This window comes from Chelmon rostratus, chromosome 4 (assembly GCF_017976325.1).
Source record: "Chelmon rostratus isolate fCheRos1 chromosome 4, fCheRos1.pri, whole genome shotgun sequence".
Lineage (NCBI taxonomy): Eukaryota > Metazoa > Chordata > Actinopteri > Chaetodontiformes > Chaetodontidae > Chelmon > Chelmon rostratus.
The window spans coordinates 19,745,574-19,773,272 of record NC_055661.1 but is presented as its reverse complement, the minus strand read 5'-3'; the positions used below and the strand labels follow the sequence as shown (position 1 = coordinate 19,773,272).

At 44.5% G+C, this 27,699-nt stretch overlaps 1 protein-coding gene across 6 annotated transcripts in view; it reads left to right on the top strand.

Annotated features, from left to right (window-relative positions):
- Nucleotides 1-525: 525 nt before the first annotated feature.
- Nucleotides 526-27,699, top strand: part of tle2a (TLE family member 2, transcriptional corepressor a) — a 42,779-nt gene continuing 15,605 nt past the window's right edge. For all 6 annotated transcript variants that reach the window (XM_041934717.1, XM_041934716.1, XM_041934714.1 and 3 more), the window contains exons 1-3: nt 526-1,114; nt 11,660-11,823; nt 24,054-24,117. In XM_041934717.1, the coding sequence (XP_041790651.1) occupies nt 1,091-1,114; nt 11,660-11,823; nt 24,054-24,117 (252 nt within the window). In that variant the 5' untranslated portion in view covers nt 526-1,090. The remainder of the gene's footprint in view (nt 1,115-11,659; nt 11,824-24,053; nt 24,118-27,699) is intronic.

Sequence of the window (27,699 nt, the reverse complement as noted above, 5' to 3'; positions counted from 1 at the left end):
GGCCGAGCCCCACGTGGAGATTTCATTCAATCACTGAACACTTCCTCTGAACCCCTTCTTTCTAAACATTTTTTTTTCTTTTTTGCACTTTTCATAAAATTTAAATTCCCCAATTGTGTGGATATACTTTCAATTACGTGGCTATATGATGATGAAGCTAATTAAGATGCAACAATAACGTGAGAAAAAAAACCCCAGCAAAGGTGTCTTTGCAAATACCATCAGGCTATTTGAAGAACAGCATTGTGTGGTATGCACGATGCTGCGATTTGCCCAGCACTTACAACTTTAAAGGGCAGATTGGATTTAATTAATTTCGGTTATATAGATATATAAAAAAGGAGCATTAGCAAACCATCATTAAGTTATTAATTCTGATAAAACAAACTGCTGAGGAGGGTGGTGGTTGTGGTGGTGGAGGGGGCAGTAATCCTTGTCTTTAGCCCCCACCCCTCCTTCTCCTCCTCCTCCTCCTCCTTAAAGAAAGCTACTCATATGTCCCATTGAGGATCAGGGAAGGGGGGAGTGAGAGAAGTGAGGGACTGGGAGTGTTGTGTGAAAAGAGTGCAGGCCGACGAGCGAGACAAAAGAGGCTGCGGCTGCATTGAATGTGCCGGTGGTGTGTCCGTCTCCGAAGCCACAAGCAAAAAAAAAAAAAAAAACACCCACATTTCCCCCCCTTCTGGCCTGTGCGCTGCAGACGGCGACGAGATACCGGAGAGGGAGGAAAACACAACAACAACTGCGATATCGTAATAGGCTGGAAGCGCGAAGTTGAGGACTTGGAAGAAAGCTGCCCTCGGACCGGGTGTCTCTCCTCTCCTCTCCCCGTCCTCACTACACGTCGAGCGCGGTGCGGTTTGGGGTTGGAGATACAACCCAGAACAAAGGAGTCTTGAAGCGAGGAATGAGCGAGCCGAGACTAGCTCTGCCATTACCTTTGAAAGCGGGCCAAGTGCCTCTCTGAGACCAACAATAGTGCATCGGCTGCTCGCATTTCTCGACGAAGCTTTCCGCCCGAAAAGGGAGAAACGAGGAGGGGAAAAAACACACACACGCACGCAAGGAGACACACAAGTCGGCGGCTACAATGTTTCCTCAAAACCGACCACCGGTAAGTAGGCTACGCTAATATGTAACCGTCTGCACGCGCTGAACGGGGTTATTGTCTCATAACCGGAACCTCCGTGGAATAAAACGTGTCTGTAATGAACGCCAGGTTGATTTTAAACCGTATTGAGCCCCGTTAAGAAAGTGCGAGCCGAAATTGTTTGTCTTTGTCATCCTTCCTGTGCATTTCCGGGGACTCCTTTTGTAGTGGGGGGGGGGGCTGCTCCTCTTTTATGCTGTTACGCACAACATAACGCGTTGTTCGTCTTTGTGTTAGCGCCGTGTGTAATCTTTGTCTTGTGAAGGTCAGGCAGATTTCTGTCAGTGGGGGTTTAGACAGGCGAAGCCCACCTTAAACAGCGTCCAACTTTGCCGAGTGGCTTTGTGTGTGTGTGTGTGTGTGTGTGTGTGTGTGTGTGTGTGTGTGTGTGTGTATCTCATGTCCTTGGTGGCCACCACCACAAACATGGAGCCTCCTTGTGTTTCCACACTATTGTGGAGTTGACCCAGATGATGAAGTGTGTGTTTGTTTGGCCCTTCCTCATAGGCTGTGGGTGGGGGGGCTTTGATAACACAAAACTTCACTCACTGGTCCGCCCTTCCCAAGTGCCACTCATTTTCCCAAAGAATTCAGCTTTTTGCCTGTGATTTCAGTCATATTGAGGGTGATTCACGCTCCGGACTTGCTTTGACACCCGGAGACCCCCCCCCCACCACCACCAATTTTTTCCACAAGCTATAATGGCCGGTAATGTGGCTGTAAAAATGAAGAAGGAATTGGAATGCTGTCTGTTTGTTGAGACAGATCTGTGCGAGGTTAGGAGCGATGTTCATGCTGCATGGCTTTAATTTGTTTTAGTCGAGTTAGGTGGAGAGCTTTTGAGCCGACTGAAATGCATAAACACTGGTCCTCCAGCTGTGTGAAGTATCAATTAAGACCTGCTCATTTGCCTAACCCTCATCTACATCCCCCAGCCATGCCACCCTGCACCCCCCTGACAGAGTTTTGACATTCATGTCCCATGCATTGAAACCAGATTAAGCACACTGTGACATATAACATCCCGTGGATGTGTGTGTGATGCTGCTGCTTCAATTAATTCTCCTTGCAAATTCGTTCGTGCAGGTGAGGACCCCAAAAAAATTTGAATTTCATTTAGCATCTGTGTGTTTGCTCATACTGTATTATCGTGGTGCGTTGTTTTTATTTCAGCTTGTACTTCCTTTGAGTGATAAAGGGATCTTGTGAGTCCCCACTGCCCAAACATACAGCACACACACAAACATCACACACACACACACACACACCAGCAGCTGTGTATGTAGTATGGCTGACTGCAGGAAGGCAGGGCAGGAGGCAGACTGTGGGTCTGTGGTTTGCACTGTAAACCCAATCCCTCTCATCCAGCCTCTGCTCGCTGTGTTCCTGTGAGAGCTCCAAACCACATCTTAATGTATGGGCAGGCGTCCCAGGGCGAGAGGAGCAGACTGCGGCGGGTCTGGGTGGAATGTTTAGGCCAGCGGTCCCATTTCATTTCAACCCTCGGCACATCTCGGCAGCACCACGCGAGACACTGTCCTCAGAAAGTCTCTGGCCATCGGTGGCTCTTGTTTGCACCCCGGAGTGAAGGGCCACTCAACCCGGCAAACTGTAATCTCTGAAATGCTAGGCGGGCAGTAACCTGTCATCACTGGCTACCGGTCTGCTGTGAAGGATGTGACCCATATATTACATAAACACATGACCCATATTAACAAAATACAGTAGTTATTTACCAAATGATAATTAAGCATCAGGTGCATTTTAAGATGCTGCACAAGACAGTTTGTGGCTTTTAGCATGTAATGTAACCTGCATGTTTATGGCTCCTTACAACAGATCTTCTTTCACGATTGTTCATGGAAATATTTGAACTTTTTCTGAGCTAGATTTGGTTTCTGCTGTGTGTAGCACACACACAAGGCACACTTCCATTGTGCAAAGTGCAACAGACAAACAGGTTAAAATTTCCGTATCTATTTTTAATTTTGCACCTGCAGTTTTTTTGTCCTGACTAAATGCAGAACATGCCCAGGATGAGGTTCTCCTCACCAGAGGTTAAAAATCTAATTATGGGAACAGATGTAATGACACATGACATAAACACGACACAGAACTGTTCTTGAAAATGCTTCAGGTCTTCAGATCTGCCCAGATGCTTTTGGGATTGTTGCCAAATAAAGTAGACTAGCTGAGAAGTGCATAGGACATGGCAGGCATGGCTGGCTGTCGTAAATCCTTAATGTTGGTTCAGACGTGCCACCGTGACAGAAACATACGAGGCCACACTGTAGACAAATGCAGAGGTGGAAGAAGAAGAAAGTAGAATATAAAAATGTATTCAAAGAAGACACAAATGGTCTGTTTTTTTTTATTGGTCTGTACACATCTGACCCACTTGATAACACAAAACCGAAGCATTAAATACATTTATAAGGACAACATGGTTGCTCTATCTCATCCGGGAAGTAAATCTTTCTGTTGCCAAAGCAGGCCTGATCCGTGAGAGATAATTAATTTATCAGTGAGCGATCAAAGACGTCCAAACCTCTCAAAGGTCACAATAAGATTGGTCAAAATGTTACCAACAGCCCTCCAGCAACCATTTTATTCTGAACAATACCCTGGGCTGGGGGAGGGGTTAGTTAAGAGGCCACTATTGTGGGTGCACTGTGGTTCAGTGTTTGTAGTTTAAGCTGTCGTTCATACCTATTTTAATAACGTTTTATAGGGCAAACAGTGATCACGCTGGTTTGCAACACGCCATCATGTTCGTCACATCATCTCAACCACTGATTTGGTTGCTACCCGCACTGCACATTGTAAACATTCATTAGAGTTTTCATAGCTACCTCCTGGTTCAACTTGGTTTTAGCTGCTGCTCCTGCCACACAATACTGCATGCATGCGCTCTAGTTGTTGGCACACACAGTTTGGATGTGTTTGCCTCAATCTTTTCTTCCAAACGCGTTGGATTAGATAGCACAGCTCATCTGGATTGTCTGACTCTTGCTCTTGCCTGTCCCGGTGGACTATCATGAAAAGCTAATTTTATCTAACACCGTCCCCGTGGACTTAAATAAACTGTACAAACTGAGGCAGTTCCAAAGTCGAAAGTTTTTATTGTCGGAGTGTTTATTAAATGATCCTGTTGGCACACTAAGGCTCCAGTGCTGTAGACCTCCTCTTCTTCTTAGCCTCAACTAAGATGTTTAATTAGTCAATTATGTAATGCAAAACCAAACCTAGCATCTGTTCCGTATTACGAATTGTAATTGGTTGATTGTCCAACAAATAGTGGCCGATGTTTGCTGTTAGGATGCTGTTGTTCATGCTTGTAACTGATATTCAAGTAGAATCAATACTTGGTGCCTTGACGTTACACCACTATATAGACTGTGGTGCACTGTCACTGTACTCATCATTGCAATGATACAACAATAGCCATTAGCCAGTGCTAACAATGGATAGTTTTTGTAGATAAATATCTGCTCCCTCGTTTTTGAATAGTGCCCAATTTGACTCTTCTCTGACCATGGCCGAAATCTTCATCACTGTGTCTCCTTGTCATCCACACCCCTTCGAGGAGATGGTCTTTCTCAATGAATGTCTGGTCAGTGAAGAGTGATATGGTCAGGTAGGAGTCATAGGCTGTTGTGGGGAGAGCACTTTGAGTGGCCGAGACGAGGCTTTCTCCTCTCCGTCCTCAAAGCTAGCATAAAGCAAGCCTCCACTTCCCCAGTCCTAGCATGCTTTTAGCTCTTTATCAGCGCTGTTGTCCAGCGGTGAGAGTGTGGCTATCGATCAGGAGCTCGCCTGCTTTGCTCAGCCGCCGATTAGATGGGGAGAGAGAGAAGGCAGAGGAAAATGAAGGAAAAGAGGCTGAAGGGATCTCAGGTTTACACAAGCTGTTGTGGAGGTGCGTCTCGGTGGAAGGAACAAACGAGCGGAGGGGGTTACCTAATAAAAGAAGGCACCTCCAGCAATTAAGCCAGCTGACAGGCAAACTGTGGCGCTTCGCTAATGTGGGCTGACAGCAGGGAAATTTGAATAACGAGGCTTGCGGGAGGCAGGAGAGGGGAATAAGGGGGGGGGGGGGGGGGGGGGGCTGAGAAAGAAAGATGTGGTGCTAATGAAACAGGTGCCTGGCAGCCCCTCCCCTCTAAGTACAGGAATCATTGAGAGATTATCAGCACGTTCCTCCAGCGCAGAGCCAGACAGATAGCCACTTGATGAAAAGTGTGTGTGTGTGTGTGTGTGTGGGGGGGGGGGGGTAGAGGTGTGAGCGATCAACCTGTGTCTTTTCTTCCCCCACCGCAAGCTGCTTTAACGATGCAAATCACAGCTGAATGTTGACAGTCATGTATGAATAATTTGATATAAGAAGCTTTAACTTCAAACGCTTTTGAGGAAGGACAGTGTATTGACATGTTTCATGGCCCTCGGAGATGGGGAGGCGCGTGTTTTAGGCATGTGTGGGAGGATACACGGAGATGCACGCTCAGGAATGCTATTCTGGGTTAGACCTACTGTCACTGCATCCTTGGTGGTAGTTGGATGAGAGAGGGAAAGAGAGCGAGCTTGGTGGGTGTTTACTCTGATGATCGACTCTGTGGGTAAGCAGTGTAATTAGTGGCCTGAGTAATGGGCCGAGCTGTATGAAGGGAGGCAGCGGCACAGCATCTTCCCAGCTAAAGGAGACAGGCAGGGAGAGCCAGCGACCATCAAACAAATAGAAAAACTGATGTAGGGCGGCACGGTGTTGCAGTGGCGAGCGTGGTTGTCTCACAGCAAGAAGGTTCTGGGTTCGACTCCGCTGGTCAGTTTCCTGTGGTCTGCATTTTCTCTCCTGGGTGCGTTTCCTCCGGTTGCTTCCTCCTTTAACTGCTGACTCTTGATTGCCTGTAGGTGTGAAGTTGTCTGTCTCTATTTGTTATCCCTGGCAACCTGTCCAGGGTGTACCCCACTTCTTGTCCAATGTCAACTGGGATTTGCTCCAGCCCTCCGCTACCCTCCAAAGGTTATAGATAATGAATGGAAAAATGTAGTCTACACATTTGGCATGTTATTCTTTTAGCCATATTAGGGATGGCAGCGTGTCAGATGACCCCCTGCGTTACTCCAGACTGAAATGTTTCAACAAGTATTGGTTGGATTAAGATGAAATTTCATACAGACGATCATGGTTCCCAGATGATGAATCCTAATGGCTTTTGCAAGAGCCATCTTATTTCCTGAAGCACCACCATGAGGTTGACATTTGTATCTTTGGTTGAAATGTCTTGACAACAGTTGAATGGATTGCCATCAAATTTGGTACTTTCATGTTCCACCCTGGATGAATTAAAATAATTTTTGTGACACCCACCCCTTGACTCTTCATCTGGCGCCATCATTAGGTCAAAATTTTAGGACCAAATACCTGGAAAACTAACAATATTCCTACCAGCCTCAGCTGTGCCTATGCTGATTGGCAAATAGCATGCTGACACACTGAACTGAGGGGGTTAACATTGTAAACATTATACCTGCTTAGCGTCGGGACATCATTTTGAGCATGTCAGCATGCTGACTTTGGCGTTTAGCTCAAAGCATGGCTGTAGACTTCAGTTTTGTTTTGTTTTTTTGTGAACAAGCAAAATTTTAGATTTTAGCAAAAGTTATGGCATCAGATCTCTGATCAAAGCTGAGCAGTCATTGTGCAGGATTTGTAATGAGGAAAGCAATATAGCAGAAAATAAACAAGTACTTCGCAACTGCTCATTACAAAGTAGTGGGAGCTTTGTGCTTAAAAGAACATGGAAGAATCTTGTCTTTTTTCTGTGATGCTACTTTTGGATGAACTATGGATGGTGGAAATTGTGAACAAAAGGACAGATAATGTGAGAGATCATCCAAGAGAAATCTGTTCCTCCCCTCATCCCCTGCAGCTGTACAAAGAAGACAGAGGAGTGTTCCTATAAGTGAACATAATATTCCTATGGTCACGCAACCACATCATAACGCTGATGGCCCCATTTCAGCTCCATTAGCAAATTATCTATCACTGTGGGTCAGTGTGGCTAGTGAGGATTGGGACACATCTTGTGGATTCCAATTAATATTGTCGAGCTACAGTCATGCGCGAATACAATAAAATGCATATGTGCTAGTAAATACTTGTTGGGAAAACTGCATAGCGCACACAGCCATTTAGTGTTTGTTGTGGGCGTGTGTGTGTGCATGTGTGTTTGTGTGTCTGTGTGAGTGTGTGTGTGTGTGTGTTATTTGAAGGTGGGGGGTTAAAGCAAGGATGTGAGGTCATAGTGGTTTGTTACTTGCGGTGTAATTAGAGGTAACTCAAATGAAAACAGGAATGATTTCATTCAGGGAATGCCACGCTGTTAATGGTCCCTTCACGTCAGAACTTAATGTGTGCACGGATACCATTTTTCTGCGCCATTGTGTTCACATGCGCACATTTGTTTGTGCATTCGTGTACGCGTCTTTGCGTTCACTGGTTTTGTTGCATGTGACCTTGGATGTAATGTGTGTGCAGAGCATATAAGCAGATCTGTCATGTTGCAGGCCTACTAGCACAGTGCACAGTGGTGTTCAGCTGTTTCCCACCGGTTAGCATGCTTTAAAACAGCCTCATTGGGTTGTTTCCTATCCTATCCTGCGAAAGCGAGGTCTGATTTAAATAATTTCTATTCCCCTAGATGACTCGTTCACACTCTCTCTCATCCCCTCATCATGAGGTCCTCATTTAATCATTGCAATTGACTTAGGCCTTCAAGGGCTGAGAGAGAGATTAGCGTGAACATGTGTGTGCACGCCTGATACATCTGATGTGACAGGTTTGTAACTGGGCTTTTCCTCACTGAGCTTGTGCAATAGGTGGCCTTAAACCCCTAACTTTAGCCTATAGCTTTCTCAGCTGGCTTTCTGGGAACGGAACAGATCACAGCGGCGCTGGTAACAACGCTGGGCTGCTCGGGGGCTATAAACACCTCCCCACTGATTTATCCAAGCAGATGAGTTATCAGATGATCTCTATTCAAATTGGAGAACAGCACATGCCCTACAACCTCATGAAATCCTTCCTTAGTATTACAGAACCCAACTTTATGACTGTGCGAGCCACAGAAAGATCTAGTCTGTAATTGTGTAACAGCGACTTTCAGTCTATGTAAGCTTTGTTCAAGGGCAGACGGCATGTCTCTTGTTTGCCTTCAAGCCAGGACACGGCCGAGAGGGAGGGAATAACCGAGTGTAGGATTATCAGGTGAGGCTCCCAGTCTAGATCCATTCCCAGAGGTCACCAGGTCAGCGCGATGACCTGACCTCTCACTCAAAAGCCCGCTCAGCTGTTTACCAGATCAGAAGTCAGGACAGGCCAATAGCAGTGTTTCAAAGGAGACGCAAGGAGTAGGAAAGAGGCCATAAATGCTGGGATAGGATCTATGCTTCGCCCTCGTTCCAGAGACGACATGCGTCCAGTCTAGTCTGGTGTGAATCATCATAACAACAAACCTAACCAGCAGACTGGAGTTATGCGTAAGGTCCTGAGTGGCTGAGCCAGCAGAGAGGCAGTGGTTTCCTCTGCCGTAAAAAAAAGAAAAAGATGCCTCCCGAGAACGTCAGAAAATAGACCATCTCTCTCTAGCCTCATCCATGCCTCCATTTCTGAGGAAGATGCTCCCTCTCCTCTCAGATGTCCTCTGGAGACGTGGCCGTGTTAAAAAAGCAAACCATGAGAAATGTTGAAAGGAAGAAAGGAGGGAGAGAGAGTGATAAAAAGGAGAGAGAAGGATAGTCGCCTCTCTCCCTCCTTCCATCCTATAAAATGGCCTTGGTGCTCTTTTTTTCCCCCGTGAAGAGTAATTGCTCTGTGTATGTGTGCTATGTGAAAGAGGAGGGGAGACTGTGTGTGTGTGTGTTTAATCGTAGATTTTTGTGTGAAAGAAGGAGAGTGTGTATGTGTGAGCCAGCCTGACAAAAATGTGTGTGTGTCTTTGTGAGGGAGTGTGTGTGTGTGTGTGTGTGTGTGTGTAATGGTGGATTTTTGTGTAAAGGAAAAAGAGTGTGTGTGTGTGTGTGTGCATGCACGTGTGTGTGTCTGTGCTCTAGGAGGGGGATCTGGCCGACAGATTGAGAGCAGCTTGTTAGAAAGAGGAACAATGAGGCCACAGCCCCTCTCCTATCTTTTTTTTTCTTCTTTTCTTTTCTTTTCACTTGTTCTCTCTTTCCCTTTTCTGTTATTTCCATCTCCTTTCAAAACAGATTCTATCTTCTCTTCCTCTCTGTTTATTTTTGACTTTCACACTTGCTAGCACCGCCAATATTATCTGTGCATTTTTACTTTCCATCCATCTTACGTTTTCCTTCAACTCTCTCTCTCTCGCTCCACACTCCTCCTCCTCCTCCTCCTCCTCTATCCTCAGTATTTGCTTTCCTCTCTTGCGATAATGTTTCACCTGCTGAAACACCTTCCACCTTTTCTTTTCGCCCTCTCTCTCCCCGCTGGTCCAGCTCACACCGTCTCTTATCTACACACGTGCATGTTCCCGTGCACGGACTGGAGGTGCTGGCACACTCTGCTCTCGTCATGCCAACATGCAAATGTCCTGAACATCTTTCGGCATCCCCCTGGCATTCTTGTTGGCTTTGGGGTTGAGTGGTGTTCTGATTAACTTGTTCATTAAACATCATTAATGCGTGACAGACATCGTGGACGTGTCGAGACGTGAGTCGTGCGTTGTTGTTGTTGTTGTCGTCATTCAGGGCTGCCCACATGTGTGCCTGCTGTCTTTGAACTCCGCTTGTTGGCTGAATTGTTGAGCTGGAAAAGTGGGCAGACTGTTTTTGGGTTTCCCATGAAAGTGATTTGGGCCAAATGCATAAGCTTTCATACTCGGCATCCTTTTTAGCATTGTGTCCCTATGTATTTATAATTGCCTGGTTGAGCCAGGTAGCCTTAACGCTGATAGAGCTCCTTAACATTATCACATTTAAAAATAAAATTATTACACGAAATATACATTAAAGGGAAGCCACAGGATACACAGAGGCAAAAGTCCCAGAATAAGGTTGGAAATGAAAGAAATACTTTAAATAGGAACAGACAAATACAGGTCTACTGTTTCACCGTCCAGTCTGGTTGGTTTAAGATTTCATAACTTACAAACATGCCCTGTTCAGCAAATGCTGTAACGAACATACCTGCGAGGAGGAACATCTAAAAATTACAGAGCTATATTTCGTGACTTATTATTATTCCAAGTTGCAGAAGGAAGTTGCAGAGTTCCTTGTAATAGGTCCCCAGGGAGTCGGTCCAAGGCAAGCCAAGTTACATGACTACCACTTAAGGATGCATGTTAGAGAAGAATGAGCTGGCAAGTTGTATCTGCAATCTGCTGGAGTTTAAGAGAAGTGTGGCTGGAGACGGAGGTCTTACACAAATCTTAAGAAATGTGTCTGCAAATGTTGCAAATCCGTTAAAAAAAAAATCACCAGAAATCCATTAACATTACGGGCTTACTCTTGTTTATAAAATGTTAGGTAATACTCTGCTATTTGCAGTTGCTATCAGATCAAGCAATCTTACTTGGCACAGAATCTAGATTCTAAGAATCCTCCCACAAATCCCTCCCCCCTTTCTTTACACCTCCCATCACAGGCTGAAAAAAGCAAAACCTCTTTCGTGACACATTGACAAGACTTTAGCCTCTCATAAACTAACGGAGTCATATTAAAGCCAGTCGGTGCTCTCCTGCAAGAAAATTACTGTATATTATTATCACTTAACCTCGCCATCATACTTGACCACAGAGAAGCTTGTGAACCGGCTGTCCCGGGCCCCCGTTGGCCTCTGCACTGTGTTATTTTGACAGAGAGCCAAAAGACTGACAGACGGACAGCCCCCACCAGCCACTAGTCCAGCTCTCAGCCCCCTTTTGTCTGCCTGTCCTGCAGCATTACCCCTATGGTTATAGTCTCCTAATTGCTCTGAACCCTGCAGAGATGGGAGACTAAGCACAGGGTCGGGAGGGGTCTTCAGCCATGATGGCCCACCCCTCCCTCCCACTGCTGTGTTTCTCTTCTTTATTTCTTTCTTCCACTCAGACTTGCAATTAAACAAAGTGTGCTCATTTGGCTAAGAAGCTCTTGTTCTGTACCTCTCAGCCATCCCATCCAAGTCCTGTGACACATTCACATCTGGTTGTGCTGCCAATGACAGTGCCTCTGTATAGACAGCCCCTCACAATAGTTACATACATGCATGCAGGGGTCCATGTGCAGATGTAGTTGCTTCCCGTGGTTGTTTTGTAATGTTCTTTGTAGTTGCAGCTCCTTTGTTTAAAGTTTTTCTTGTAACCCTACCACAAAAAATTGCCTTTCGCCATGAGATTTCGACACAGTTTTGAAATCAGATGTCAAGAATTATTGCGACTGTTATGTACTTCTAAATGTTTTAAGTCTTTTCTCAGTCAAATCCCTAAGTTGGTCTTCCTCCTCTCTTCTCAGGCACCTCTCCAGCCACCCCCCGGGTCCTCCGCCTCAGTGGTGGCGGCCGCAGCGGCGGCAGCAGCAGCCGCATCAGGGACGCCCCAGTCACTGAAACTCACCTACCCAGAGACTTTGGACCGCATCAAGGAGGAGTTTCAGTTCCTCCAGACCCAGTACCACAGGTGGGTGTTTGTGTGCTGGTGTTTCCCCTCAAGTTTCCGCCTGTGTTGCTGGGAATTCAGATCAAAAACAGCACTGTGTTTGTGGGGGGCGTGTTGCTTCAGGTACAGGTGAAGGCTGGTTTGGGTGATAGATCCCTGAGTCTGACGGCTTATCAGATGCCACAGCACTGCTCAGTGGTTTATAACACTTTGAAACAGGATTTTACAACTGATAACTGCAAAGTTATCACCACGACAATCGTTTTATGCTCTGTATGGACAACTGAGCGGTAAACCATATAATTAAACCGTTCGCATTGCAAAGTAATCTACCAGGAATGTGCACTTGCATATTTTGGATTGACCAATGTGGTGTGTTGCCGGATGACTTTACATTGAGTTGTGGCAAAAGTTGAGCTGGGTTCAAATTTTCCGACACACTGTTCTTCTTGCCCTCTTCTGTTCCACATGTTCATGCACACTCAATCTCTGAAATAATGCAAGGCTATGTGATGTTTCGACAAACTTTCTTGGCACTGTTTCAGGAGTATATATGCTGGCTACTCTTTTTGTATCACTGTACGGTGTGCTTGATGTGCAGGAATGTGCCCAGAATGCCTTTTTGAATGTGGGATTTGGACTGGCCGCGGAGCCCCAGCCTCCTCTCTCCCTCTTCTCTCCCTCCTGTCTCTGTTCTCGTGGCACACCTTCACAGGGTGCCCCCCCCCCTCACTCCTCTCCTCTCATCCTGCTTTGATTTAGCTGGCCAGAATCTCCCCTCCCTCCCTTTCTGTCCCACTTCAAAATTCTTTTGTACAGCCCTTGTCCACAGCCCCTCTAACCCCTGTGGCTATTGCTGCTTCCCTGTACACAAGTGTGTGTATGTGCATGCGTGCGTACCCCTGTCTATTCTGCTCACCACAAGCTCAGCAGTCCAACCACCGCCAGTCTAGTATGACTAATATTTTTTTCCCCCTACCTGCATTCCGCAAAGATTCTCTCTGATTGGCTAGTGTTCATTGCTTGGTTAGGGTTAGATGGTAAGGGTTAGGGAAAAAAACGTTACGGTCGGAGCCAATCAGAGGCAGAGTAGGGGTGGGTCTTAGAAATAAAAAAAGAAAAAGAAATAATGCGGACTGAACCCACACATGCAGATACTTTTTGTACGAAAAGGACTGAAAGATTGGACCTAAAATCTCTATCCGATATGTTATCAGCTAACAAATACAAGTATATAAGATAAATAGTATTTTTCAATACACTAGTACATATACTGCATTTCTTTTATCATGTTGGCCCACTTATGTTTGTTCTATTTAATTGCAGTACGACCAGTTAAAGATCCTGGGATGTTGGCTGATTGGTTGGCTGGTTGGTTGGTTGGTTGGTTGGTTGGTTGGTTGGTCTGGTTGCATGCCACTGGTTGTTGTAGCTACGCAGGCTAATGCTTAATTTATTGAATATTTCAATATGAGTTCATTTAGGATGGGGATAACACTAACAATGTGTTTTATTGTGTGGTCCTAAAAGATAAAACAGTACTTGCGCACTGTTATCTTGTCCCAGTGCTTCTTTTGTTCTACAGGGATATGAAACGTTTTTGACCTAAATAGTCTGAGAAGGACCATTTGTGGTTCAACTGTAGTCATGTCCATGCATGATAAAAGAACTGGCAATCTGCAAGAGGTCGACTGATCTGCGATTAATTGGTGTTGGTGGAACTTGGCTCTGTTAGTGGCAGTCACACGGGGACGTTCATCACAGACCCGAGCTGAGAGGGGAGAGTTGTGTTAGATCAAGCCAAAAGGAGCTTGATCAGTGGGTACAGCTCCAAAGAAGGCAGGTCCCTTCTGGTGTGTGAGTGTGTCCAAGGCTACATCAACATTAATACGTTCTCATTTTAACTTTTGACACGTTCATGCCGAGCATCCACTTAACTCTGGAGGTTTAGAACCCCTAAAATGGAGACTTTTGGAAAGGCTGCTGACCCCGGTTTAGTTTATAAGTATTGCGTTGTAGTCTGGGTAGAAATGGAGAAGACTGTAGACACGATGACACGGACATCCGCCTTCACTTCCTGATCCGATCAGTCACGACGTGTCCTTCCCTGACTCATCATGCCACTATCTTGTGACCCTTTCCCGTAGAAAAATTAAAAGGCATCAGCCTGTATATATCTATCTTTGACTACCAGCATATTATTCAACATGGATAGTGAATAACAGCTGTCGCTGACCTTGTTGTCTGTGCCAGCAACTGTTACGCAGTTGAATTCTGCATTTTATCATGCTACTACTGCCTTCATGCTTAGGAGAAATGCCAAACACCAGCATGCACATGCCTAGTGTGTGTGTGTGTGTGTGTGTGTGTGTGAAAGGTCATGTGACACGTGTTTTTAGCCATGTTAGTCTGGATGGAGATTATTTCTGGTGCTAAATCGCTCATCTGGACAGAGATTGTTTTAATATGATGTTTTATAATGAAAACGTATCAGTGTGGATTTAGCTCAAGTGTATTGTTCTTCTTTTCTTTTTATGTATTTACATGATATTTGTTTTGGCTGGACTGCAACAGCAGGGGCAGCCATATTTAAAAGTCCTCAAGCGTTTTATACTGAATCCAGCCATGTACCATGCTTTGACCTAGTCTTGTTTTTTGTGTTTTGAGGAAGCATTTTCAGTATTTTGAGAACAAAAAATGACTCCAATCCAAAGTATCTTGTTCCAAATTTCATTTAATTTTTTTTCAGCCTTGTCAAATACTGATTACAAAATACTCAAGTCATTTGAATACTTACTACAGATACAAGCTCTGATCACGGCTTTGCATGGAGGCTCCATACATGAAATCAAGGTAATGTTGTTGTGTACCTGAGAATTTCAAGTTGACTTCAAGGGAAAACAGTTGCTCAACACATAATAGTATATAATATAGTATATACTGTATATTTATTTAGGTCTTTATTCCTCAGACTTAGATGTTAAGTTCAACGGTTGCCCAGCTTCTAAAAAAGTCAAAGATGTAATTTCTCACAGTGTCAAGTTTTTCTCTTGGTTGATATTGGCTGATTAATCAGCTATTGGCTTTTTCTTGCTCCAAAAATCATTATTATACCGGCCTTTAAAAATCCGCCATCTGCTGTCTAGTTTCTGCAGATATTTCTACCAAGCACCTGAAAAAAGAAAGATTCTAGATGTGTTTCCTGTTGATAATTGTCCAGTCCTACCACATGAACCACAGCCAGATTAAGTCTCACAACACTAGAGGCTGTGATAGCGGCCGTCTCTTCAGCTTGATATCCTTTTTGCTATCTGTTTGGTCGTCTGGATGCACATCGAATTCTGTCCCAATGTGAGAGAATGTCTTGTGTGCCCTGCAAATCTGAGGACAACCCAAGGTTATCGCCAGGTGACCACTTTTGAAAACGCCCCCTAAAAAATATTTGCAAAGCTCCTGTGAAACCACCCTTTGAGCAGCACTGACCTCGACAAATCAAGCCATTCACTGAACATGAGTCACCCCTGGATCTGTCGGTTGCGGCGGTGTGATCAGCTCCGCTGGCAGCCGTTCAACGTTACACCTCGTGTTACAAAACACTTGGAGCGTCGCCCTCTTGCCAAGCACTGGTACTGAGAACAAGCAAGCAGGATAAACAATAAATGAATGATGAGATTAAGAACACGATTGGGAGCAAGAGCGAGCTTGTGATTCCCATCTGCATCTTCCAGTTTCGATAACCGCGGCGCTCGCTGTTTTAGCAGGCGTGGTGCACGTTTCCAGGAAAGATTTGTTTAACCTTCCAACACAACAGATTAACACACTGCATATGGCTGCAAATGAAAACGGAGTCTGCAACCGTAGCTCATAACAATAGCAGCAGTCATGGAACAGATTGTGTTATCAGGCGTCTTTTCACTTATCTGTTGGATGTATGCTTAATCTGGCAGGTAGCTGTGAACCTGTTAACTGGTGGCTTTGCTTGCTCATAATTGGCATACAAACCGCAGTAAACTTTTTAGTAAAGAGACACAAAAAGAACACTGTTGCATGGGATTTTCTGCAAATAAATGATGAGCATCTACCACTGAAATGAAGATAAATATTTTCACTTTCAGTGATATCAAGAGCCCCAAAAAAAAACAAATGACAAATGTGCCTCCAGAGGGTCTTCCAAGTCAGGCCAAGGTTTTGTTTTCCACATGCAAAAAAACAGTAGAACACAATTAATTGCATTGAATCTCAGTTTTATGATGCAACTTTGCATGCGTTCACCATGCACTCAGCTGCCAGTTTATTAGGTACACCTAGCTAAAAGTAATACCTTCTAATGCAACAGTTGTGCAGTAAATCTTACCTTCATGAAGGTTATAATGCTCAGATTTTAGAGAGGTGTTGATTTAACTCTTGGAGGCTGTGGGGCTGTTGTTTGAGAGCTGTTTGCATCACAAGCAGCATAATAAACTCACTTTTGTATGACTTAAAAGCTGTTAGCTGTCAGCTTGCTTTCCAAACATCACCCTGAAAAAGTCATTTTGGCAGCAGTTTAGGAAAGGTCCAAACAGATAGTGGCCAGTAGCATTAACAGTGGCCTTGTTTAGTCCAGCAGACAGACTGGAGCACAGATCCACATTTGATTGGAGGCACCTTCATGTAATCAGACCCACTTGTACGCTATTCACAGGGAAAACATGACCTGCACGCCCACAGAGCCAGACACAAAACACACTGACCCATTCAGAGAGACTCCCAATCTGATGCATGTGCTTAACACGCTCTTCCACACAAATAGTCGCTGTCCAGAAATAGCAGGGCTTAGTTGTGTATTTTGTCTGCAGAGAAGGTGGCTGGATTCTGATAGATGTTGGATTAGACGGCAGGAAAGAGACGGAGGGAAGGGATTAGCGCTGATGAGCTGCAACTTTGTGTGTGTGTGTGTAGGCGGGAGAATGGATGGATGGGTGGGTGGCAGGGTGTGTTTCTAAATGTGTGTGTCGCTTGTTGGTTTTGTTGGCATGTGTGTGGTTGGTATGAAGGGATGAGAAAGATTACTAAGGAAGCTAAAGAAAGGGAAGGGTTAATTAATTAAAGGGCCATTGGTTGGTCAGCTGCTCTGATTTTTGCTGTGTGTGTGTGTGTGTGTGTGTGTGTGTGCGTGTGTGTGTGTGTGTGTGTGTGTGTGTGTGTGTGTGTGTGTGTGTGTGTGTGTGTGTGTGTGTGTGTGTGTGTGTGTGTGTGTGTTATCTAAACAGGCTGTAATCTGCAGACTGAAGGGAGATGGGAGGAGCTGCTGACACAGGGCTCTCATTACTGTAATTCTCTTTCTATAAACACACACAGCCATATATCAGTCATAATGCAACGTGTGTGTGTGTGTGTGTGTGTGTGTGGGGTCTGCAGGGTCTGCAACATGCTGCCACTCATCTTTGCCCAAATACTACGCAGCAGTACTGCCACACACACACCCTGAGCGAGTGTGTGTCATCATTAAAATATTCGGCCGTCACCACATCAGATGCTGGAGAGGCTGGTGATATTGGCCAGGCGCACCTCTTTCAGACAGAACACGTATTTGACCTCATTCATATAAAACTGCTGCTGCAGGTTAATCTCTCATCATCGTTCACAGCAGTGTTGAAATCATTTGGTTGATAGTTTGTCGTTTATCAGTGAAAAGAGCCAAACGTTTGCTGGTTGTAGTGATGAGCTGCTCTCCTCTGTTTCCTATCAAACTTCTTTTGGGCTGCTGGCTGGACAAAACCTTCACTTTGAGGTTTGAGGAGTTCAGACAGACACTCTGGTGGCCACTTTCGTAGACAAAGTGACTGCAAGAATTTTATCAGGTGAATCATGAACAAAAATAAGCATTAGTAGAGCTGAAAAGATTAGTTGATTCATCGATGAGTCAATCAGCAGATAAGTAATTGGCAATTATTTTGATCATCAGTTAATTTAAAAAAAATTTTGTTAGTTTCTCAAGCAAAAATGGGACACATTTAAAAAAAAATACTGTCAGTATGTATATGTAGATAAGTGCTGAACCATAAAATTATTTTACAAGATTTTACAAGTTCCATTCATTTCCATTCTCTCTGCACATTTGCACTCCATCACCCTTTTTCTTCTCACTAACTGTTTCCATTCCTAATAGAAACGCCTGTTCACCTGAGTCGTGTCAGAGCTGCACTGAATAAAGGTCTGCAGGAGGCGATGCAGCTGAAGTATCTTCAGAGTACATGTATCTGGAAAGTGTGTGTGTGTGTGTGTGTGTGTGTGTGTGTACAGATGTAATTAGATAAAATAGTCAGGAATCCCCTGTGTTTAAGTGCCTGTCTGTCACTCACCAAATGATGAAATATATTTGCTTTAAGGAGGTCTGAGGGTTCATAGTAATGTGTGCGTTTTATTTTGAGGTTTGCTTGTGTGATACAACCTCTGCCTGTCTGCCTGTCTGCCTGCCTGCCTGCCTGTCTGCCTGCCTGTCTGCCTGCCTGTCTGCCTGTCTGCCTGTCTGTCTGCCTGTCTGTGTCAAACGTTTATGGAAGGGCAGCCCTTCCAGTGAGTCTGGCAGCAGAGAGCGGCACTGTTGGCCTCCTATTGTGCGACGACATCGCAGCTCTGTTTGGTGTGCGAGCATGTGTGTAGGTGTGTATATTTGCTCTTGTACACACCCTTGAGAGATGATGAAAGAGCGCACAGGCGAGTTGGGTGGGTCCCTGGTGTGTGTGTGTGTGTGTGTTTGAACAGAGAGGGAGAGCGAGACTGTGAGAGAAGCTGAAGGTTTTTCCAGTGGAGCAGAGAGGAAAGGTTGATCAATAGTTAATGTGATGTAAAGTGAACAGTCACATACCTGCAGGCTGGCGGGCTAAATGGTCCTGACACTGTAGAGGCACGGCACTGGTGCAGTCACTACATGGTTACCATCTGTGTCTGTGTGTGTGTCTGTGTGTGTGTTCTTTACTGGCTGGTAGCTCTGTATTTGTATTGCACTTGTGTCACTTATGATGCTTGTTTGCCAAGACAGCGACGGGCTCCAGACTGCAGAACCAGTGATGGTGGAACCACACTTGGTAGCAGCCCGCCAGGATTAATAAGCAGTTCAGTGCTGACTGATTTTCACATTAAAAATATTTATCAGGATGTGTGCCTTTTTTCTGTTATAAGGTAGAACTGAAACAATTAATCATTTTTAATTGATTGAAAAACTTGATTCTCAAGTGTGACAATTTGCTGCTTTTGTCTTTCTATATAATTGATAATTGAATATGCTTTGGTTTTTGTCTCCTTGCGCTCTGGGAACTTTTGATGGGCATTTCATATGATCAATAGATTCATCAAGAAAATAAATGGCAGATTAAATGATAGTGAACATAATTGTCAGTCTTTAGTACTGATATCAATCAGTCCTGTTTTTGATACTTTACTTTCAGAAATATATGTATACAATTTTTTTTTCATTTTAACAAAATATTTGCTTGTTTGAATAAAATAGTCTAAAGTTCTCAAAAGTTAAAATTATGATTTGATGTATGAAAGTAAATAATGAAAGAATTGATTAAGACTAAGAATCTGACGGAGCATAAAATGGCAGTTTTCAGTACTTGACAGTAAGACACTCAGCGGTACACACACTCTCCAGTCACTATTCAAAAAGCTTGACGTTTTAGAGCTGCAAAAAAGTTTTTTTTTTTATCAAATAAGCTGCCCAAACTGGTCTATAATTGTCAGAAGATAAAATAAAATCATAATATCCAACACCAAGCTGACATATTTAAATAGCTTGTTTTGCCTTACCTGCCCTTCAAAATCAAAGGGATTCAGTGTATCATCATAGAAGACTGAGCAAACCAGCAAATATTTGCATCTGAAAGCTATAGCTAGGAAATATGGTATTTAAGTTTTAAAAAATTTTGCAAATAAATAATTATCAACATTGTTGCTGATTTACTTTTCTGCAATGTTGGAACAGCAAATGTTTCAGAGCATCCGGTGAAGCAGCAGATATCCTGATAAGAGGTAACTGACAGACTCCTCCTTCCATGCTCAGGTCATTGTTTACAGTCTGATTAGGAACTTGACTTTCAAACAACAACAATTCAACTTTTTCGGCTAATCTCCAGAAACAGATACCTGCGTGTGAACGCAGATGAATGAAGAGCGAATAAAAAGCTGAATCGACCACAGACAATAGCTGATGGGTTCACAGGTTGTGTTTCGGCCAGTGCATTCCTCCTCTTTTACTCTCTACAGGGGCAGTTTACCTGCATGCAACCAAAGCCCGCTCAGAGATTAAATACTCTGTTCAGTCACCTCACTGTTCATCTCTAGCTTCAGATATGACATAAAGATATGAAATGTCATGTCTGTCAGAATAAAATGTTCATATCACAGGATAACAGTGTTTAAGAGACCAGTCATATGCCGTGGCATTACACCTTTAAAGCCTCACACTGCAGTGTCCTCCACTCTGTAGTTTGTATTTGTTTAGACCACAAACACACACACATACACACAGGTGGCTACTTTTTTGGGGGGGTTATTTCTTGCTTGTAGAAGACGCTTTTTACTTTACCCAAAATTGCAGCTGATTATTTTTCATCATTGTAATTATTGCTGTTTTATCAGCTTGCACCAACTCATTTAGTGCTCCGTCTCTGCAGCCCTGCACGCACTGACGCCTCTTTGTGGGAGGAAAATCGATGTTCTCTGGAATTTTATCTCTGTGAAATATCACAGTTGAAAATATTCTCAAACAACCAAAAGCAACGGACGAGCGTTTTATAGAAAAGAAAAACAGCTGAAAATGCCTTTGTTCCCTTTTAGTAAAATAATCAATGAGGGCATGGTGAAAGTAAAAGTATTGTGAAGAAAAACAAACACTGGAAGGAGTTGACATTTTTACAATACCCAGTAGCCTGTTTCAAACATGGAGACTAAAAAGGCAGTCGGCACATTTCTACAAAGTGCAGGGTCTTAATTAGATGCTTCACTCTCTGTAGGCTCTCGTTAGTGTGTGTGTGTGTGTGTGTGTGTGTGTGTGTGTGTGTGTGTGTGTGTGTGTGTGTGTTCATGCCTATGTTTATTTAGCCGGTTTGTGTGGATGCGTGGGTGTACATACTGTATACGTGCTCACGTGTGCGTTTGCTTCTGTGCGCCAACATGCATGCATGCGGTATATGCTGAAAGTATGTTGGTTTTACACATACACACACACACACGCACACAACTAAATGCTTCCAGGCTCTGAGTGGTATGTTGGTGTGTTTCTGTGTGTGTTCAGTAGCAGTGCAGCACTGACAGAGCTGTCTGAAGGCTGGCAGGCTGCAGATTTGTAGCGCATTCGGCTGATCATCTTATCTCCTGTCACCGCCAGTGAAAGATTGGAGGAACCGAGCCCACCGTGGCGCACACACACACACACACACACACACACACACACACAGAGTCATATCTGCTTTTTTCTTGCCGGTTCTTTCTCTCTTGCTCACTCACTCAATCTTGTTTTTTTTCCTCCTCTGTGTTGCTGTCTTTCTCTCCATCCTCCAAACCTTCTCTCCCTCCCTCTCTCTCAGTAAATGGTGCTGAGCCAAACACTAATTATTACAGGCAATCATTTCGACATGAAATACCCACTTCCTGCTCACCGCTCTCCTCCCCCCTCTCCCCCATTTTCTTCCCTCCTCCAACTCTTTTATGCTCCTACAGTCACATAATGGCACACACACACACACACACACACACACGTAATTTCATTCCTTGAAGTCCATTTTGTGGGGAATGGTTGTTTCTTTCTGAGTGCGACCTTGGGGTCTTTCCTGTAAGCACAAGAAGTGTCCGTCTGCAGGGTGTGTGTGTGTGTGTGTGTGTGCGCACACACCCGTGCAGACGTTGTCTATGCAACCTTGTAATGCTGTTGTGCTATTTCTCGATGCGCCGTGCCAAACGCAGAACTGATTTTATGGTTATAGAGACATTGATTTTTTTCCCCCCCTGGCTCTCTGTAGTGGCGTTTAATAGAATGGCTGACTGCTGCTCATTTGCTAAAACAAAATCTGAAGAGCCAGTGTGGTTTTGTGAATGTGACACATTGTGGTCGTTTTTAAGCCCCTTGAACTGCACAAATGACCTGACTTGCTGTGAATCCTCCAGTGACCTGATGGTATAAGAGAGAAAGAATCCATGAGCCCCAAGGTGACATCAAAATCATTCATGGAGCTGAAATGATGATGGATTTGTTGATTAGCTGATCTATAGAAAATGAATCAAATTGTTTCTTAATAATGACTTTATTAGATGGGTCAGAGCAGAGAGAAATGAGGGGAGAGAGAGGGATGGATAACGATAAATGTCTACAGCTGGACTTGAACCAACTAGGGACAATTTTAATAATCAATTAATTGTTTAATATGTCATGCTTTTTTTTTTTGCTTTACATGAACTGAATCTTTGGATTTTTAGACTGTCGGATCAAAAAAAGAAAGTTGAAGCTTCACCATGAGCTCTAGAAAATTAGTGCATTTTATAGACTAAAGGATTAAGTCATAAATCAAACACTTTAATCGGCTGATTGCTGTTTTTGCTGATTGTGATCAGCAACAGCACATTTTTAACACAGAAATTCCACAACAATCACTCTCATTATCACTGTGCCGATCAATAACTCTGTCTGTCTGTCTGTCTGTCTGTCTGTCTGTCTGTCTGTCCATGGTCATTGCCAAGCTCATACCAACTTTATGTTGCGATGAACACACTGACAGTCGTGCACGCAAACACACACGCGTAGTCGCATTTGTTCACAGCCCAGCTGTGAGCGACTTCTGCTGAGTGGCAATTCCACTGTAATAAAATCTATAGGGTGGGGGTGGCAGGGGGGGTTAATCCTCACTACCCCTCCACCCCTCACACACCCACTCTTCGTCCTGCTTTTCTCCCTCTCCTCTCTCGTCCCTCTTCTCCTCAACTGGCTGGCAATGATAAATGAGTCAATTATGTGTGTGTGTGCACGCGGCGCTGGAGAGGGGGGGCGGATGGGGCGGTTATTACCTGTTGCGGCTGGGGGTAATGTTGCGGTATTAATCATATTCTAATTTTCCTCCGCCAAACGACCCCCTTCTCCATCCACCTACCACCCCCCCCCCCCCCCAATCAATCTATCTGCTGCCTGCAAACAAATATACTACCTCTCTGGGGAGGGAGGGGAGGGCTGATGGGGGTGAGAAAGATGGAGAGTGAGTTGCAGAGGTAACAAGGGAGGTGTTTGTGTGCCTGGACCTGATATACAAACACATTTAGAAATGCAAACGTGTGTGTGTGTGTGTGTGTGTGTGTGTGTGTGTGTGTGTGTGTGTGTGTGTGTGTGTGTGTGTGTGTGTGTGTGTGTGTGTGTGTGTGTGTGTCAGTTTTTGCAAATCCAGCCATTGCCCTTATCCAGCTTTAGAGGACACCAGGGACTGGCTTGGGTGCGAGGAAAGACGGGCAGATACAGAGGACAGAGAGAAATATAGGACACATGGGAGAGGTGTTTGGCTGCTGTCACTTTGGAGGTGTGTGTGTGTGAGTGTGTGTGAGAGCGTCCACCAGGCCTCGCTGTAGCTGTGGTGGCCTGACATGCTCACAGACTGAGCCACAGACAGCAGACGTGTCCTCATTACAGGAAGAGAGAAGTGAATGTTCAAACAGAAAAATGGCGGATTTATTACACAGCCGCACAGGTCTGGCCCCTCTTTGACCCACTTAAAGCAGGAGCTTCGACTTCAGTGAAACTTGGCAAAGTGCGCTGTCGAAGGTGAAAGAGTGAAAGGAGGAGGGGACCGGTCAGATAGACGGACAGAGAGACAGACGGACTGGCTGGTAATTGAGGAAGCAACAAAATGAGGAGGAGTGGAGGGCACATGGGTAGATTGAAAATTGCCCAGATAGATCGAGAGAGGGGGAGAGAGAGACACCTTGGATGTGCCTGCATGCCTGCAGTCTTGGCTGGGTTTCAGACTCTGAGCGTGACTTCGTCTATTTCTGCTCTGCTCTGAGGTGATAATGGGCTGTCAGCACCCCAGTCACCCTGCTCCCTCCTCCCCCACTGAGTGTGAGAGAGGAGAGGAGAGGGGAGGGGGACAGAGAGAGAGCAGGGAGTGAGTTGTTGTCATGTTGCTAATTGCATTGTGCGTGTTTATTTGGGGAATGATACACATCAAAACTCACTGTCTTTACCCCCCCCCCCCCCCCCCCCCCCCCCCCCACTCCTCTCTCTGTTGTAGTTTGAAACTGGAATGTGAGAAACTGGCTACAGAGAAGACAGAGATCCAGAGACACTACGTTATGGTGAGACACACACACACACACACACACACACACACACAGAGGCCAGGGCTCTACGCATTCACTCACAACAAGTGCGGTGCCAAGTCCACTGAATCTCTTTCATCTGCTACCAGCTGCCAAACAACACCCACCAAAAACCACACGCAAGACCACACACACACGCACACACACACACACCCCCGACCACACACACACACACACATATTAAAGGACTGCAGAATAAACAGCACTTACATGGGCGTGCACTCTTGTGCTCGTGTTCGTGATTGTGTCTTCCCGTGTCAGAGAGATGCAGTCCGGGGCTGATGTGTGTCCACATCTGTGTATAGAACCTCATATTCCTACAAATCACCTTTATACTCGGTCTGTGGCGCCAACCCACAGAGTTCATAGCACCAAGTGTCAAACTGTGAGGTGCTGAAAGCTGGCATCCAACGTCTGGTCTGATTCATGCTCTTTTTTTTTACTCTGTGACCGCATTGTTCTGGATTTAAATCAATATCTCACCTGTTTAGTTCAAGCGAAGTTCTCGTATGGCTGCTTGTGTTCAGAGAATATTAACATTTGAGATTCTTTTGTCAAAGAACTTGTTTATATTTCTAAAAGGTACCAAAAAAAATAATTCTGGTATCTGTGCTGAAATGTAGGTTTGATATTATTGCTGGTATTGACAGATTTGAAAGCACTCATCTTCAAGTGTCTGTTACAGTTTGCAGCACAGATGTAATAGATGGTAAATTCATCTCAATTTAGTCCTTGTAACTTTTGTGTGCGCAGGAGCTTGTCTTCCTTTCTGATTTTAATTCAAGCCAAAACAGAGCAGCAAAATCTAAAAGAAAAAGTTCGGTACTGTATCTGTGTGTCTGTATCTTACATGTGTGGTGGTTCATGCCATCTTAAAGAAAAATCTGGAGTTTTTGACCTCTTCCTTCGCTATGGAGCTGTTAATTAATGAGCGAGTCTCTGTTTGTTTGTCTCATGCAATCAAACCTTGAACTCTGGCAGAGTTGCTGCTGAACTCTGCCAAAGCTAAAACGAATAGTCAACGAGTCAATTAGTTGATCGGCAGAAGTAAATAGACAATTCTTTAAGAACAAAAATCCAAAAATGTGCTTGTCTCAGATGGATGTGAGTATTTGCTGGTGATCATTTTAGTTTATTCATCTTATTTGATGAAATTCTAAAGATCAGATAATTAATCGGTTAATGAAGATAAGAATTGTGTGGTTGATGGTTAGCACTGTCATTGCAGCCCTACACTCTGTGCACTGAGCTTTGTAGACTTGTATTTGTTTTCCTGCTGTCTCACTGGTTGCCAGTCATTCCCTCCTACATGCTCCGTTAGAGGTTAGCGTGATCACATGGTGTGTTCTCTGAAAACTGCTGCTTAATGGATGTTCCTCTTAAGTTTGAAGCTCCTGCATCTCATCGCCGAGGGCAGAGGAAGGTATAGAAACGAGGATGTGGACCACGGTCCTGAAAATCTTTAAACAAAAGAGGCACAGACACCTTCTCTGATGCTGTGCTCCATTCAGAGGCAGCACTCTGTGAATATTAGTGGCTGCATGATTGTGGAGGACACATGATCAGCAGGTCTTTTTTCTTGATGAAGTAAAGGCTAAAACTCTTTGTCTTTCTTTGAATTTCTCAGTCTGCAAACCCCCAGCCTTGATTTACCTGTGATCAGAGCCACACTCAGCTACAGCTGACTGAGTGTAGGCCGCCCAGAACCCGCTGTGCCAAAAAAGAGCTGTGTGGCAATCTTGGCACAGAGCGGGGACTTGTGGGGGGATTGAAGTTTTAGTGATGCGGGGGGAGGAGGGTGGTGGTGGGGTGTTGAGGGTATGGGGGGCTAGCTGGCATCAAGCACAGACCAGGTCTCCTTTCCTGGCTGATGATTTGGGTTGCATGAGTTTGGATGTTGCTAAGCAACAGGCAAAACTTGGCACACCAACTGCCAAGCAGCGCTGCCAGGAAAGGCGTCTTTTATGGTGGCGCGCACACACACACACACACACACACACACACACACACACACACACACACAGAAAGAGGAACGCACACACACACACACATAGAACACACACACTTGCAGGGAAACATGTGCATAAAGCACACAGATACACACGCCTACACAGTTGCATGCTTGTGCTGCAAACACACACTCCTGCTCACACACACACAGACACACACGCATGCTAACTGCCAGGAAAGATGTCTGGCGAGAGAGGACCCCTGCCATCTCCTCTCCCATCCTGCCAGCCTGTTCTGGCTGCCTAACTGCCAATCTCCTCTCTCCACAACCAGTCACACTGAAAAGCAAATGTCAGCCTGTCACTTTTCGAGGCATCTGACTTTAAAATGCTTTCCTTTTTTTCCGTCCATCTCTGAAGGTAGAGACCCTCACCTGTCTCTCTCTGTGGCATTCATCTCCTCCCGCGCTCCTCGCGGCTCCTTGTACTTTCAAGTAAAAGCCACGGTCAAATAGCTCGCATTAGACATGATTATTGCAATAGTCTGTCACCTTCTTCCGCCCGGCGACCATTTCCCTGCCTCTCTTCTGGTTTTTGGCTCCCCGAAGCGCGCCTTAGGGTCAATTTAGTGCCATTGACTTTCAGCAGAGTCAAGGTGAAATTAGTGGCAGTGTGCTTTTAGGGACATATGGGCACTTACACAGCACACATGCGAGGGCTGGCATCATCCGAGGCTGGGAGCAAAGGAAAAGACTGTGCGAGTGGTTCGGAGCTCACACTGTTGCATGTATTTGTGTGAAAACAATGACTGAATTGCCAGTTTATGTAAATATAACACCACACATAAGTTGAGGCTGAAATGAGGTGTTCTGAGCCAGGTACTTCGTCATCTGTTCTTGTCTTGAAGAAACAGCATTTGTATGTTTTTTTTGTAAGGTGTTACTTTCGGTTTGTTCCTTAAAGAGAAAAGAGAGAAAAGGGCTGGCAGTATTGTTTTTTTTTTAGATATATTTTTCTATTGAGGCTTTTTAGAAAACTTTCATCAAACAGGAATAAATAGTGTATTTATTGGGGACTACTTTTGGTTGTGGATTAATACAGCTTTTGTGCAGCGGTGAGCATTCTGGGCAACATGTCTGTATGTGGGATTGACTTTAGAAATAATTCCTAGTTGGTTTGGAGCTTTTTGTGGAATTTGTTGGCAATAAGAAAAATATATAGAATATCCCCAGACAGGTTTTTTTTTCTTTGTTTTTTATTTCATCATTCATGTCACTTCTGCATTTTATCTTTGTGCAGACATAAAAAAAAACTACAGCTGAACTGTGCTAACAATGTGCCATAAATATAACATGTCATTTTTGGGATCTTTTCCAGTGGCCTAGTAATTCAACTTTAAGATTTCTACTTAATGTAGGAGTCCGTGTTTGCAGACATTGTCATAACTTTATGTACAGTTTGTATTGACTTTGGATTAATAATGCATTGCATTGCTTTCTTTTTATTCCAAAAAAGTCTGCATTCCTCATTCAGTTTTTCAGAAATGATAACCACATGTCCACATGGGAAATATTCATTATATTATTATCATTAAAAAGCCCTCCTAGAT